Source organism: Lissotriton helveticus, chromosome 8 (genome assembly GCF_964261635.1).
Source record: "Lissotriton helveticus chromosome 8, aLisHel1.1, whole genome shotgun sequence".
Lineage (NCBI taxonomy): Eukaryota > Metazoa > Chordata > Amphibia > Caudata > Salamandridae > Lissotriton > Lissotriton helveticus.
In genome coordinates, this window is record NC_136069.1 from 1,614,730,647 (window position 1) to 1,614,746,760 (window position 16,114).

Sequence of the window (16,114 nt, forward strand, 5' to 3'; positions counted from 1 at the left end):
GGATTCAAGATATATATGTTACTCTATTCTACACATGCAATATTCACATATCAATATGCTTCAACATTCTCTAATAACCCTTTTGGGGGCTCAGATTAACATCTTCCCTAACATTTCCTTTCAATGTAACGCTCCGACTATAACTTTCATTCACCTGGAGTGAGAAATAATTAATAGAGGTGGACATGTCAGAGGCTAATATTGAAGGAGGAAGAGTCTAAGGAATGTGTTCTGAGGCATATTATAGTATTCATAGAGATTAATATAGGAACAACAACTACAATAATGGTATGAGATCCTCTGAAAGCAGCTGTATAAATTGAAATTAATGTTAGGGGCAAAAAACTGTTCGAATAATATTTCACTGTTAAAAACCAAGTACTGATTCTGGAAAGAGAAAACGCTACTGCGTCTCAACTGAATCTGCATATGGAACAGATACGTTGTTTTCACCTCATGTCCCTTAGATACCCTCCCTTTGATGTAATAAGAAAAAGACAGCATATTTGTATTTGCTACAGTGGTAAAAGATTTATGAATATTGCAAAGCTGTTGCTTGGGTATTATTATACACAATTAGGTAGGCTTACACTTAAGGGGGATTACATCTATTACAGATGAAGCAGCCTTTGCCCCAAATGGCTCAATTTCAATCTTTCTCTCAGAATGCTGATAATTTCAGCTATTCAACAACTGAACTGGATTCACATCTGGAGCAGTGTTAAATCTGTCAGCCTTAGGGTGGGCTTCCCCCAAACATTTTGCCTTCTCCCATACAGTTTTGCCGGAATTGGCTTTTGTTGGCCTTACGACTCTGTGCCCTTTACCACTGCTCACAAGTGCAAAGGTTTGTGCAGACTCCATAAAACATGGGAAATTGGTTACATCTGTTTGTCCCCAGTACAGTGGCACAGTGTATGGCCTAAGCCATTAAATTTAATGCTACTAGTGAGATTGCAGCACTCTTTGTGCCACCCACTAAAGTAACGCTTTAAAACATGTCTCAGTTCTGCCATTGTAGCCTGTGTGCAGTATTAAACTGACATTTGACCTGGCAAAGTAATCCTTTTACCAGGCATAAATATTTTTAATACATATAAATCACCTCTAAGATATGTGAACTTTATTTAAAAAGTTGGACATGCACCTTTAAGTTTTACATGTGCTTGTAGTGAACAACACCTACATTTATTTTCACTACTGTGAGGCCTGGCTCTCCAATAGTATAACATTGGGTTACCTTATTACATTTAATAAGTGATACATTTTGTATGGGAACAGGTAGGAAAGTCATGTTTGGTTTTTAAAAATTTGTAAATTCTGAAAGTAGGCCTTTTTCTGTCCTATCCCTTTGGTAACTGAAACCTGTGTTCTGGATCACATGACTAGGTGTATTAGGTGGATGGCCTTTGTGTGTTCCTCCAAGTCATTGTAACAAAGGGGAATAGGTGTAGGCAGGATGGGCAATCCTGTCAGGATCGAAGGAGCGGAGCTGTTCCCAGTCCCACTTATCTTTCATGGGAGCTGCCTCAGCACACTCACAAGGAACTTCATACTAGTCTTTTGTCACCCTAGGAATATTGGGCCTTGGGCAGGGAGAAAGAAAATTCCAGAACACTTTGGTGGGGGAAACCCCCATAAGTTTCATCCACTTCAAAGCTGGCACCAGATAAAAAATAGGACCCTTAGACCCAGTCTTCAGTTCACTTCTGGACCTGTGGAGAACACTCAGAATTCCTGGCTGGAGTACTACCAAGCTGCTTGAACCAAGGAAACCAGAGTGTCATCACGGGCCAGTTGAATAGCCTATTTTTCTGAGCTACAGGGATACAAAACCTCCAACAACTCTTAATTTGCACCTTGCTCCAGAAGTGAGACCTACTCTCCAAGTGGTGTCCACCCAATCCTGGACCCTTGAAAGTCGTGCCAAAGGTGCCAGAAATGCCCTGAGAACTGACAGGAGCCAGCTTCACTTTACGGTAACTTCCACTATATTCATCTCCACAGCAGCAAACCTTGTTCAGCGGCTCCACTCAGAAGGGTTACCCGGCTTCCTGGAGCCCTCATTGGCTACAGCCAGCATCTTCATCCTACTGGAGATTTTTGACTACCAAAAAAGTGACAAAGTGCAAATGTAGAAATTTTCACCTCTGATTTTTACCTTCTCAGACATTTCTTTTCAAAATTTCTTCTAAGTTCGAAGGTAGGTCGAGATCATGCCCTGTCAACTTTGTGTAGCCGAACCTTGCTCCATTGTGGTCAGCCAAAACCTCTGACTTTTTCCCCACTTGCGTGACTAGATGTCTTCAGTTGGCACTTTGATTTTTTAGGTGCTATTTTGTACTAATAAATTAACAAATTCATAACTCTGGTTCTACTGGTTGGGATTAATGTTATGTGTTATTTTATTTATTAAAATGTTCTCTATTGGAGCAGGATTTGCACATGCTGTGTTTTCATTTCATAATTATTTGTGTGCTGCACAAGTTCTTAACAATGTGCCCAAAAGTTAGCCTGACTGCTTGTGCCAAGCTACCAGAGGGTTAAGCACAGGTTAATTTAGTGACTTTTTTGGTTCATCCTAACAAGGATTGTGGTTGTTGCTTGAGAAGGGGTAACTACCCCCTCAACCAAAAAGCCAATTTCCAACAGGCAGGTTTTAATTGAGCTTTTGCAATCAGAACTGAATGCTAAGTTAGATGGCCCCATCAAGTTAAAGTACGCATTGAAAAGATTAAAGATCTTACTAATCAAGACAGCTAATTGGATGGACTCCGTAGCTATGACATTTTATAAGAACTTTGCTTTCGTTCTGTCCCAGTATTATGGGAAGTTCACAATGCTATATCTCATGGGGAGATCCCACCATGATGGAATCATATTAACATTGTTGGAATCCTAGAAAGGTGAGAGGCTTATACCAACCCATTGCACTAGTAAAGACCAATGCAAAAATCTTCTCTTAGATATTTGTCATGCATTTAGGCAGAGATCCAAAAAGAATTATCTGTTCACAGCAGTATAGATTTGTACATGAATGAGACACAACAGCACAAATAAATGTGGCTCTAACACTGTTTGCTAGGACTAAATTAGTATGAAAGAGTAGAAGTGGAAATGGTATTAAAAGGGATCCCACAGTGCTAGCTCTCATTAGGAACACAATGCATGTGCTTAGATTTAAAGTTTATTAATTGGGCTCATGTGCTGCATGCTGCCCCATGGGCTTTTATTGCTATTATACTGTGGTTTTGATGCCTGTACAAATAATCACTGGTACACGTCAGCTGTCACCTGTCACCTGTCTCATCTCTTTTATTTGGTATTTATTTGGAGACTTACTTGAGGTGGATTATTATGAAGGAAGAAATAAGACACAAGTAATTTATTGGGTGTTGGATTAGCTGTTAGCGTATGCTGATTATGTTGTGATTAATATCCCAGCAGGCAATGGGGTAATACGCGCTATCAAAAATTAGGCTATTGGATTCTTAAGTCTTTCCACGTGGAAATGGAGCCGGTGGGCCATGTATGACAACTGGCCTCCATGTAGCTCACATAACATGACATAGGTTTGAGCAATTGCCAGTGGTTAAACTATTTACAAACATTCCTCCGATCACATTTTGTGTGATTGATGTAATACTCTAAGTGGCCAAAGGTATGTCCTGATATGAGTATCTTGCTCACAGTGTCACTGGATAGAAAATATGCCTCAATTGTGAGGCCTTGCAAAGAACAAACCAGTCTGGGGCTACTTGTATTCGCCTCTGGAATGGAACCTTGCCTAGAAGTTCGGGATGGGGTGTTCTCAAGTGAAGCAGGGTCAGAACTAATTTGCATTATGTGGACTTTGTTTCGGCGATGGGTTGGCTTACTACCCCGACAGATTGGCTGTGGTGAGATCATTTTAAATTATTCCTTTCATCACCGATTTTGTGACTGATAGATATGTTGGTGAACTTGGTTCATGTTTCAGGTAAAGTGTGCTTTACATCACAAAAAACTGATTCTGAAATGATTAGGCAACCAATGGACAGAGGAATGTATTAGAAGTTTCCTTGGTTAGAGTCTAGTCAAACTACTACATGAAGAACTGCTTTAGTTGAGGTCACTGCCTATTCTGAAGACCTGTGAGTAATGCATTGTATCTGACAATGTGTGGTAAGATGAGGGTCTGGCAAAAGTTCACAGGTGAGAGGAAGGGCTTGGTTATTCTCAATGACATACTCTGGAACCATGCTTGTGCCTTTGTATTGACAATGTCCTTAAATAACAGAGGGAGCAAATGAGAACGTCTAGTGATTCAGCTGAGAATGAATAGCAGATCAATGGCCATGTTGGTTCACAGTGTTGATCTACTCCTGTTTGACAGCTTCAGAGGGGTTTGTTTATGAAGATAAACATTTTTGTTTGGTTTCGTTTTTGCAGATGCAGACATCTATGTGTACTGGCACTCAGGCGGGATCTAAATATAAGGATTTCAGTAGTGAGTGAAACATTAAGGAATATTTGAGCTTCACTAACATAATGATTGACCTTCAATATCTTGCAGTCTTTGTAGTATTCTCAATGCCTCAATATACAAATGAAGCATCTTGAGAGTGTGAATAGGCCCCTGTGAAATTCCATAAGAGGCAAAAATTAGAAGTGATTTTCAGAATGCATGCATACACTAACCTTGTGTTCTGGATCCCTTCTACAAGTGATGTGAATTCCTTCATAGCACCACCCACTCATGGAGCCGCAAATGATGAGTACGGATGTTTGTGGTATCTACTCAGGGAAATAAGGATGTGATGACAATCTGTCTGGACATGACCTTCATCTTGAACACTGACCGGATTTGTCTTGCACTCATCATTTGGGAGCTTTTACTGTTATCTGTTTTTACTTTCAAGAAAAGGTGCAAATGATTGCATATCAAACTATAACTTACTTTGCAATAGATATGGTCTGTCACTATAGCAATGACACACAGTATTGAATTGAGAAGCCCATGCAGAGTTACACACTCCACATGCTAACTACAAAGACACTGGCATGGACCCATGCTGGATGAAAATTGCTCTACAAAGTAGAAGGGAGATACAGGGAGATACAGGTCAGGTCTGTGCACGGATAATCCAAGTTAAGAATCAGCAACAAAATACTACTAACTCAATGATTATTCGCTGAGGAGCTGCAAATATCATATCAGAGTGTTTTACATTCACAGTGGTGCATTCTAGTTATTTTTGTGCTGAGATTTTGTGCTATGGTGAAATGTTCAGTTTGAGTAATTACCACTTTAGAAACTAGATAGGCCAGTTAAGAGGTTGCTTACTTTGTACGGATTTCCTCCCCCCCTCCTCTTAGGCCTCAAAGTAATTGGGGGACACCTTTGTGTCTACAGGAATGCATAGCATTGCAAATGTTTTTAGGTTTTATTGGATAACCTAGTTCTGTATGAAAGTGTATTGGGTGGCTGGAGGGTACAGCAGAGATTTGGAGGATTCCAGCTGGATAAATGACTTTTTTCAGAGAGCTATAAGGTGAAACAATTTTTCAAAAGTGTCAAGGTTTCCCCTGTGTGAATGTGGAGTATCAGATACCACCCGATGACCAATGGTTCATGGCATCCAATGCAGCATGCAGGTGAAATAGGACAATGAGACAGGGATCAGTTTTATTTGTCATGAATGGCACATCATCACACTACGTGGATGGTGGCAGCCAAGACCAGCTCGAGGGAGGTGTGACTGATGCAGTGGCACCGGGGACTGACCCGCAGGGTGCTCTCTTTATAAATTATGTATAGGTTTAATAGCACCTGCTGCTTTTTCCTGCTGTTTTCAGGAAACAATAAAAATGTCAACATGTCAAAATAACTCATTGTTTTTCCCCAGTCTTTCATTACCTCAGTGCTGCTAAAAAAGATTTGTTTGGGTAGAAATACATTCTTATTAGTAAAGCCGGCCCCAACCATTGTGGTACAGTTTAAATCTGACGTCTGTGCTTCTCCAGACCAAACACTCTTACAATATACTGCCTACATGGAGGAATGGTAAGTGATTCCTCCAACATGTATTCTTTATTGATTTATGTAACATTTCATATAGACTGATTTACACACATATGATTCATTGTCTCTGCCTGTATAATATGTGTGATATAAAGTGCTCCGACACCCTACGCTAGTGTAAGTAGCGCTATAAAAAAAAATTAAATGGATGCGGGAGATTGGGCATGGAGAGATGAGGGGCAGTGTTGGGGGTGGTAGTGAGTTAAATCTTGGAGAACCAGGGTAATTGAGGAGGCGGAAAAAAAAGATTGTTGCACCGAGTGTGACCCAGGCTGGGAGGAAGAAGATTGGTAGAATTGTGTGAGGTTGTGAAGAGCAAAGTGCTCTTGATGCTGTTTAGCTACTGCTTATGCTGTGCTATTCCATAGGAAAGGAGTGCATGATGGTATGATCATTTGTGTATAATTAATGGGCATATGTGTCCATTATGTGAGGACTTAAGGCTAGGACAAAGAAAAGAAAATGCCAGTTGTCCAGACCATTGTAAAAGAAGTAGATACTTGCAGGTTAGCCAAAACAAAGTAAGGCTCAAAGTTTTAAAAGATTTTTAAAATCAAGAGATTTGTGGAAATTATTTACATTATTCTTTAAAACACTACCTTTACTTATATTACAAAAATGGCATTTGTATTAATTTTAGCCTTGAGTAAGTCATAGGAGTAACACTCCAAAACAACGAAACTCGTTGGATAAAATAAGTCAAAGAAGTGGCGGAATAAATACCTAAGAAGATAAAGAGTCTCTAATATTGTGTTTTTGACACTTCTGAAGTGTATTGGACTACTTTATGCTATGAATTGCGTGTGCTTCGAATAATTAAAATTGTTTATCTTTCAATCTTGGATTGATTGTTGGGGAAGCAGGGTGCATCTCCCCATTCTGAACACACCGCTAAAAACGAATCAGTTTTGAACTGACTAACATCTGTTGCTGTAACTTCTATATGAGCGCCTGAACCCCTTGCACCCAGCTCAGTAAACACGACTTGTGGATATGAACCCCTGCCATTTTACACAACTCTAGTATAACTGATGCAGGTCTGACAACTCCCAGTACTGATTTAAGGGTTCGCATTGGGACTATGGCAACAGAGGTTAAGCTAACTATATTATCTAGTTTGAGCACTCTCTAAGAATAACCCTCTGAACGTATTCTGTACTTTTGAAATGCCCTCAGTATGCGTGCGCGTATCTGCTTTGTTTTGATGCTATATATTACAGGGTTTACCACAGGCGGCCCCAACAGATACACATTGGCCAACAGAATAGGAAAGAGAGTAGAGTGATGCGGTCCAACCCTGTGGACCACTGATATACCAATAAGAGGAATATAAAACATCATCACTGCACAGATATGGGAGATACATGTATTAAATGCCTTAAACCGCGCTTCTTTGGTTGCAATATTCAGGACGGCCCGTAAGATCATTATATAGGAAAATAAAATGAAGACACAATCCACGCCCCAGGTGAGGATGACAGCGACCATTCCATATATGCTATTTACACTTATGTCTGCACATGCAAGCTTAATTATATCCTGGTGTAAACAATATGAGTGTGACAGCATATGTGACTTGCAGTAAGGGAATCTTCTTGCGAGGATGGGAAGTGGAAACACTAAAGAGGTGCCCCGAATAAATATTATAAGACAGATGTTTGCTATTACAGCATTAGTTAGAATGGACGTGTATCTCAGAGGCTTACATATGGCCACATATCGATCGAAGGCCATGGCTACCAACACACCTGATTCCATTTCTGGAAAGGAGTGGATGAAGAACATCTGAATGAGGCAAGCATTAATATTGATTTCAGTTGCTTGGAAACAGAAGATACCAAGGACAGTTGGAAGTGTGGTCAGGGACACACCAAGGTCAGAGAGGGCCAGCATAGCCAACAAACAGTACATAGGTGTATGGAGGCTGCGCTCTGTCCAGATGATGAAGAGTATGGTGCAATTACCCATGAGCGAGATGAAATATAGCAAACAAAAAGGAAAGGACAACCAATGCTGTCTCTCTTCCATTCCAGGAATGCCAAACAAGATGAAGTTTGGAGAAGTTGAAGGAGTTGAAAAAGTCTGATTAGCAAACTCCATCATGCTATCAGGAACCATGTTAAATTGAAGAATGGAAGATCCTGAAAGAAAAGAGAATGATTCACATAAGCAAACTGTATATGACGTTATCATCATCATCATCATCATCAGAGGATTGCTTGTCAGAATATCATTGGCATATTGAGATAATGCATCTTTGTCACATGACAAGATTGAATCATTTAATATCCAACAGGAACCAAAAAGCATATGGAAGTCACAAAATAGTGTTCCTGTTACTTATAACTGAAATACAATTCTAGTTTATATTCAGATTGCGGGATTGAGGTAAATTAGGATAGGTTGTGCTTTAAAATACTTTTGCCATAACACGTTAAAGGAACAGCAATATATGTATTAATACAACAATAAAATATTTTAAAAAGTAAAGAAAAAACAGCGAGCAGGCCCTCCAGAACAGAATAAGAGTAAAAACATTACACTTAAAACTTCTCTGGATGATAAAAAACTGGGGTCGCACTGGATCCACTATTAGAACTCATCTGGAATCTATTCACCTGCGACAGCCATACAAAGGGCCTGCAGTGGATTTTATCTCCCTATTTACTAACTGTTATTGCATGGTAACAATATCCTTGTAAGTGACATCTTAATGGTGCAGCTTCAGACGGGTTGCCGTTCCTTCTTGTTCATACATTTCAGTACAAATATCTAACTTCCATAACTTGATTTGCACAGATTATTCACTAGTCTAAAGTCTAAGCATGGAGTAGGATATGGATTTAATATCAAAATAGAGCCCATGGCACCTGTGATTATGGGATTTACATAACATTTCTTAATTATAAATGTCCTCTCAACTAATGAAATCACAATGTTTATGGAGGTTTAAGATCTTCCTTGTAAGATAAATGTGGTAAAAAAGATACCTGTGACATATGAAAATGTAATATGGTAATTCTGATAACGGAATATATTTTGAATTTCTTGGCCCAACAGATGCAACATCTGAGAAGGTCTGGTAGTCTCAAGAGAAGCTGTATTTCTGTCAAAACTCTCTAAAACCACTAGATTTCAGAATGGCTCCTCACTCCAGGAACCAGGATTGGAGATGTTCGCGCTAGTCAAGGGGACTGTTCAGAGACCCATCTCCATAATGCAAAACAATCATTTGCAATCCAGATAGATCTGGCAGCTTCACAAGTGAAAATAATTCTTCATTGAATTGCAAGTTTATTTCTTCGAACAGGTGAATGGATGAATGTGATATTGAGTTAGCCGTAATATGGATAAGTGAGTGAATGGATAGATGGATGAATCAATATGTAACTTAGAGCACAAATACGTTACAGTTATGTTCGTAAAGTGATCATATTAGTATATGAATATGGACCCAAAGTAAAGATGTCCAAATGTATTACCTATTTAGAATTCTATGTATACATGTATTTGGTGTCTATGTGCATTCTTTAGATCATGGGTGGACTCCCTTATCCCTGAATTGATTGTACAGTTATGCTCTAATTTCATATCAATATTATGTCAACGCAGGTACAGAAAATTAGTAATTGTGCTGCAACGTTGCGATAATAAAAGAGACACACTTGATGACTTTTATCATAATACATTATTTTGTGTGCCTTCAGTCAGTGACAGAGTTTTTTTTATAGTGCCATATGTAAAGACAAGCACATTCCTAATAAACTGGATGATCTGGTATCTCAGTGTAGAAGAAACGAGACAAATAGAATTAATGCAAGTATTTTTTTTCTCACTGCAGTGAAACCTTAGGCTCAGAGATGCATAATTGGCAATCCAGAGCACACTTTCATCCCATCAAGCATTGACAACTGATCAGTAGTTTACCAACATGGCAAGTATCTTTAGGTCAAAACTTTGCAAACAAACTGTAAAATGTGTCAGAATCTGGCATTTTTACCCTTTCGAACATAGGGGCCGATTACAATGGCGGACGGACTCGTGATGGGAACCGGGACCGTCCGCAATACATGCGTCAATTCCGCACATCAAATTAGGATGCGACGGCCAACATGGCCGTAGCATTTTGCATTTTAACATTAGGGCGAGTACTGCTGACAGCAGCACCTGTCGCGTAGTTAAAATGACATGTTGTGCATTTTACTGCACTACGTTGCAGGCACCACACGTTACCTGCCACTTGATGCAGTGAAATGTAAGGGGTTACCATGGTACCCCCCCCTGTGCACCCACACCTCCCCCCAACATAAGGGGGGCCTGCAACAGCCCCCAAACCCAATCTCCACCAGCCTTTCAATAGCGTTTTACACGCCACAGAAAGGCAGGCTGGAGACAGCATTGTGACCTGCTAGGCACCGCCATCATTTCATTGATGCAGACCGCTCCGCCAGGCAATCGCAATGATTGCCTGTGGTGGTTCCGTGGTGGGCGGTCTTTGCATCTGCAACGGGTCTTTGCATCCGCAACGGTCCGAATGCGATTCCCTCCACCATTGTAATGTGGCGGGGTAAATCGATTTCTGATTGCAGAAGGACCGCCATTGCATGGCTGGCGGTGACAGGCCTTCCGCAGTCATAATCAGCCCGATAGTCTTAAAACAGTAAATACAAGAAAAAATAAATTTTAAACTTTTTTAGTTTATCTTACCTACTCCTTAATGAAGATGACTTTATATAAACTCTTTTTAAAATACAAATTCCTGGCATTTCCAAAATTTATGTGCTAAAAAATTAAAGATGATTTTACAGTAACTCTTTTCAATGTGCCAAATTCTGGCATTCCAATATCACAAAACAATACCAAATGCCTGGGATTTGTCTTTTGAAAGGAGGCAGTCTTTAGCCCCTAGACAGGGGGAGAGGTAAGTATACAGCCAGTCCTAGCTTTTCTTCTCCTCTGCTCCTAGTAGAAGTTGCAAACATGGTACAAAATGTAACAGTGTTTTACTTAAACTACAGTATTTAGCAACTGCTAGGACACCAGCTCAACTTCTGAAACAAAGAGAAAAACAGATTCTAAAAGTAATATCCTCAGGATCCAGCTGCATTTTAAAACTACAATCAAAGCTCAATGACTTCAAAAGTCCCATCACAGATTTCCCAGCCAGATGTCATGCTCACCTCGACCTCAAGAGGCCCACAGTTTGCACTCCAAATATCATAATGCAGCAAACTTCATGCTCCAGATGAATCCTGGCCTCACCACTGAAATGACTGAAAGAGCATAGATAAAATATATTGTTGTTGGTTTGTATTGTAGTTATATTTACAGTATACATGACTTGGTACCGCAAAGCACTTTGTGGATGGTTAGCGTGCTACTCCTTTGGTTTTACTGAGTGGTAAAGTGCAGGTTTGCAGCGTGGCCTAAGCCAGGGTGTTTGATGTTGTGCATGTTGAGCACTCATATTATTTTTCATTTCTCAAAGCAGAGAACTGGTGTGAATCGGTGTCCCTTGAGCAAACTTTCTGCCCTCTAGCATCAAAACCTTCCTCCTTCATTTGCATGAATGGGTGAGGAAAGTATGAATGTAAATGTCTCTGTAAATAAACAAATGAGTGTGTTGGTAGATGATGGAGGGAGTGTCTGACTGAGTAACGTGGTATATATAACTGACACAACAAACAAGAATGAAGTACTTTGAATGAATGAATGAATTAATCAATTCACTTATTAATTTTGGACGCCAAAATCATTTAGTGACACTGCAAACTTGACCAAAGTACTTTGAAGGAATGATCTATATTAGTTAGTTAATTTTGGCACACAATTTATTAAATTGTAAACATTCCAAACATGTTTTATGAATTTATTAAAGGGTTATGTACCTTCCATATTTGCAATATGCTACATAAAGTATTCATGCCATTTCTGACTATGGAAAATGCCCAAGATAGTCTCAAGGAAAGTTGAAGATGGTGACAGAAAAAGTGTGTACAATGAAAACTACAACTAGAGTACGACTGGGTGCTGAGACCATGGATCAGCAGAAAACTTGTAGTGTTACTCAGATTTTAAAAACCCACTAAAACACCATCACTTGAATTTACCCAATTTTAGACCCATGTCAGCATTGTAAGTGCTACCTAAAATGATAAAGACAGCAGTAAAATATTGGAGATATAGCTGGAAACTATGTTTTTTTTCTCAAACTTTAATCCATTTTCCAAAATATTAAGAAATATGGAGAACATGGTTGTTAGACCTGTCATATCTTGGCGTGATTACTCCTGACTTTTTGCCTCTATCTCCTTTGTTTTTAGAGGCTTTGGGTACTTTGCCACTGCTGAACAGTATCAAAGTACAAGTGTTCCCTATGGAAAGTGTAATGGTAATTGGTTGGCCATGATTAGTATGTTGCCTTACTAGTAATGTCCCTAGTGATGTGCTGTGTGCCAGGGATAGTATTGCAAAGGTGCGTGGAGAAGGGAACTCGGGCCTGCAGTGTAGGGCCTGCGCTCAGATTGCTAAGTTAGCATGCTGTCCTGACAAGTGCAGCCACTTTTCAGGCCTTACTTTCCCTTTTTCATATACATTGGGCAACCCTGTGGTAGATCCAGGGTAACCCCTGGGCAGGGTGCAGTGCAAGTAAAAGGAATGACATATACTAAGGTGTGTGTTATGTCCTGACAGTGAAAAACACTGCATTTTGTTTTTCACTGCTGAAAGGCCATCCTGCCCATAGGACAGAATGAGGGAGGCTGGGTGTTGTGTTTGGTAGCCTAGTTTCCTGTAAGTTTATAATGGAGGGATGAAGTTTAGTATGTATGAACTCACAGTGTCATAACACATCTTTCTATGAAAGTGGTTTTGTCACTGTGTGTTCAGAAACCACTCTTTTAGAAAGTGGCTGAGTTTTGTGCTTTAAGCATTTCTGTGTGTCTCTGCTGAATGTGGATTGACTGTCTGGATCTGATAGGTAAGAGAAGCTGCAAGAGGTCTTGACCCATGGAGGGGTTGAGATGGCACCAGGCTGCCCTGCATCTGGAGAGTAGGGGGAGGAGCAGCCCTGTAGGTGAAAAGTCCTAGGCTGGTGCTATAAACCATTTGACCCATCTCCTGCTGAGAGATTAAGGATCCAGACCCCCAGTATCAAAGGGAGAAAGGTGACACTGGGAGGGAGACACCCAGAACTGATTTAGGGAGGGGTCAAGACCCCGGAGTAGTTTTGAATGGCGAAATGGACCGGTCGAGTCTGTAAAGGCTTTGACCTCTTTCATGGTCAAGAAGAACCTGTGCCAAGGAAGAAGTTGCGGAAGAGACTGCTGGATAGGACTGACCTTTGCTTCGTGATCTGGGGCTGTCCTGCAGTTTGTAGCTTTTGCTAAGGAAGAGACTGAAGGGACATTGCAGTGGGAGGTGGCCCCCCTTCTTGAACAGGATTGTGCTTTGTCCTGTGTCCTGAACCCCAATGGCCCGAGGCGATCTGGCTCCCTGTTTGGAAACACAGGAACATACAAGTTTCCCTAGAAGTCCCAAGCAACGCGGTGTGCACATGATTTTGCAGCTTGAGACCCTAGGAAATTGTGCCTTGTGATCATGGGTACACAGGAAGTAAACGGAGTCTCGGACACACGGGGTGCGTGTTGTGGTGCAAGCCAAGGCGTTGGTGAAGAGCGCCTGGTCATCGTGTGCACCGGGAGAAGAGGTGAGACTCGGACGCGCAGGGTGCTTGTCGAAGTGCAAGCTGAGGCGTTGGTGAAGAGCGCCTGGTCATCTTGTGCACCAGAGAAGAGGTGAGTCTCGGACGCGCAGAGTGCGTGTCCAGGTGCAACCAGAGGCACTGGTGAGGAGTGCCTGGGTGGTGTGTGCACCAAAATCGAAGTAAGTCTTCAGAGTGCTGAGTGCGGGTCTCGATGCCCACTGAGACTGCCGGAAGGAGGGCCAGGTCATTGGGCCCTTGGAGTGAAACAGTAGCAGCCGTGACCAACAGCCCTGGAGGAGCTGAGCCGCCGGTCCGAGCTCGCCATGCCCATTGACGGAGTTCTGGATCAAGGCCCAAGTTGATGAAGGAGGAGAGGAGGGAGGGGTCGCGCCCCCCACAGGTAACGTGGATCACCACCTGTGGTGGGCTGCGCAAGCCTGTTGCTTCAGCTCGGATTGAGGCCCGTGCTGGCCCAAAGAGGGTACTGGGGTCAGAGTGAGAAGCGGTAGTTTTGTGTCATCATTGATCCATGTTGGGGGCAACTGTTAACGGAGTACCTAAACTGTCATATTACACTTTGCATTATTGCTGCTGACAAACTATCGAACTGTCGTATGACGCCGGACCATATTTGTGCCTGACGAACTACATGCTTGGTTCACTACACACTGCATTATTTTTCCCTTGCAGAGTACATGATTGTAACGTGGCGCATTGCATTATTTCTTCATCGCACAGTATATGATTATAACATTGTACATTGCATTTTTTCTTCATTGCACAGTACATGATTGTAGCATGATGCATTGCTTTGTTTTTTCCTTGCACAGGGCATGCTGGTAGTGATACACATTACATTATTCCTTCTATTGCAAAGTACATGACTGTGGCGCTACGTATGGCATTGTTTCTCTATTGCACAGAACAGGAGTATATCGTTATGCATTGCAGTATTTCTTTTCTTTTGCAACATGTGTGAATTCTAGCAATAAGACCTGCCTAACCTTTTGGAAACGGGTAGAAGTAAGCTGAATTGTTGGTTAGAAGCTGTGGTTGGGTTTAGAACCTACCAATCCACCGGAAGTAATACTACCCATTATTAGATGTTGGTTTTGTATTGTGTGGTCATATTGTATATCTTCCTATTTAAAAGATTATACTCGTTTTATGAAAATTTGTGTGGAGTCTATTTGTGGTGACATCATTGGGTTGCTGTGAGTGTGGTTGCACATACTGTACATTCGTGCCTTGTAGATAAGCCTGACTGCTCGTGCCAAGCTTCTAAGGGGGTGAGCAGGGCTATATTAGACGGTGTCCTCACTTAGCCTGATGTTGAAATGAGGGGTCCGGATCTTGCACCTGGCGACAGTGGTATGGGACAGGGTCTCCCGCCTCCAGCATTTGGTGCCAGCGGTGAGGGCTAAGGACCCCCACTTCCAGCAATGGTCATGTATATAGGAGATGAAATACTGAATACCTGTATAATTCGAACTGTCAGAGGAACATGCAGAAACCTGAGTCCTGATTTTTTTTTTAACTCCCAAAAAGAAACATAGGTGGAATCCCCTCTTGCAAAGTGACCCGCTCTTGAGGCAAAAATAAATTGCAGGGGGCATGGCCAAGATGGCGAAGTGAACGGATGTGTTTTGCTGGTGCTCTGCTCCCGCCGGACCCAAAGCACCTTCTAGCGCACTCACAGCACCCGGACCCCCCATCAAAAGTGCCACAACTTTGCGGCTCTTCGTGCCAGGAGCTGTGCTTCACCTACCGGCGTTTCTGCTCGACGGAGGGTGGTTGAACGGTCCCCGGCCTTTCCTTGGCACCGGTGACACCAGGCGGTAAGGAGACGGGCTACAACAGAGGTCGGCCGCGCGTTTGCTGCGGCTGCTGACCAGCGCAACCTGATTTGGCGAGCTCCGGGCGACCTCCCATTCCTGCACTTACCCCGGGAGATCCATAACCCGCAAGAGTGTGTGCTTGGCCCCAGGCCTACGTAGTGGTCTGCAGCGTTGTGCAGGGCTGCAGCTTGAGACCTGCCTGGCTCTCTATTATCGGATGGAGCTGGGCTCAGTGCCAGTGTCCCATGGAGTCTGTGTTCTACTATAACAGTGGGTGGATAGTCCCCGGGAGTATCGCAGGGCATATCATCTAAACGCCGTGGGGCGGCATGCACCCAGTCACGCTGCTACAGTTCGTCTGTGCTTCCTGCGGAGAACCTGAATCTGCACAGCAATTTTACTGGGGAAAAGGGCGCCTATTTACCCGACAGGAGAAGGCTTGGTAACTGCCTCTCTCTTCCTTTGGGCACGTCCTCTACCCTGGGTCGGGCCGGCTTCCAGGCTTCA

At 42.2% G+C, this 16,114-nt stretch overlaps 1 protein-coding gene across 1 annotated transcript; it reads right to left on the reverse strand.

Moving 5' to 3' along the window:
• Positions 1–7,192: 7,192 nt before the first annotated feature.
• On the reverse strand, positions 7,193–8,167 carry LOC144773976 (olfactory receptor 51G2-like). The gene has a single exon (XM_078659024.1). The coding sequence runs from the start codon at positions 8,165–8,167 to the stop codon at positions 7,193–7,195; it is 975 nt and encodes a 324-aa protein (XP_078515150.1).
• Positions 8,168–16,114: the final 7,947 nt, after the last annotated feature.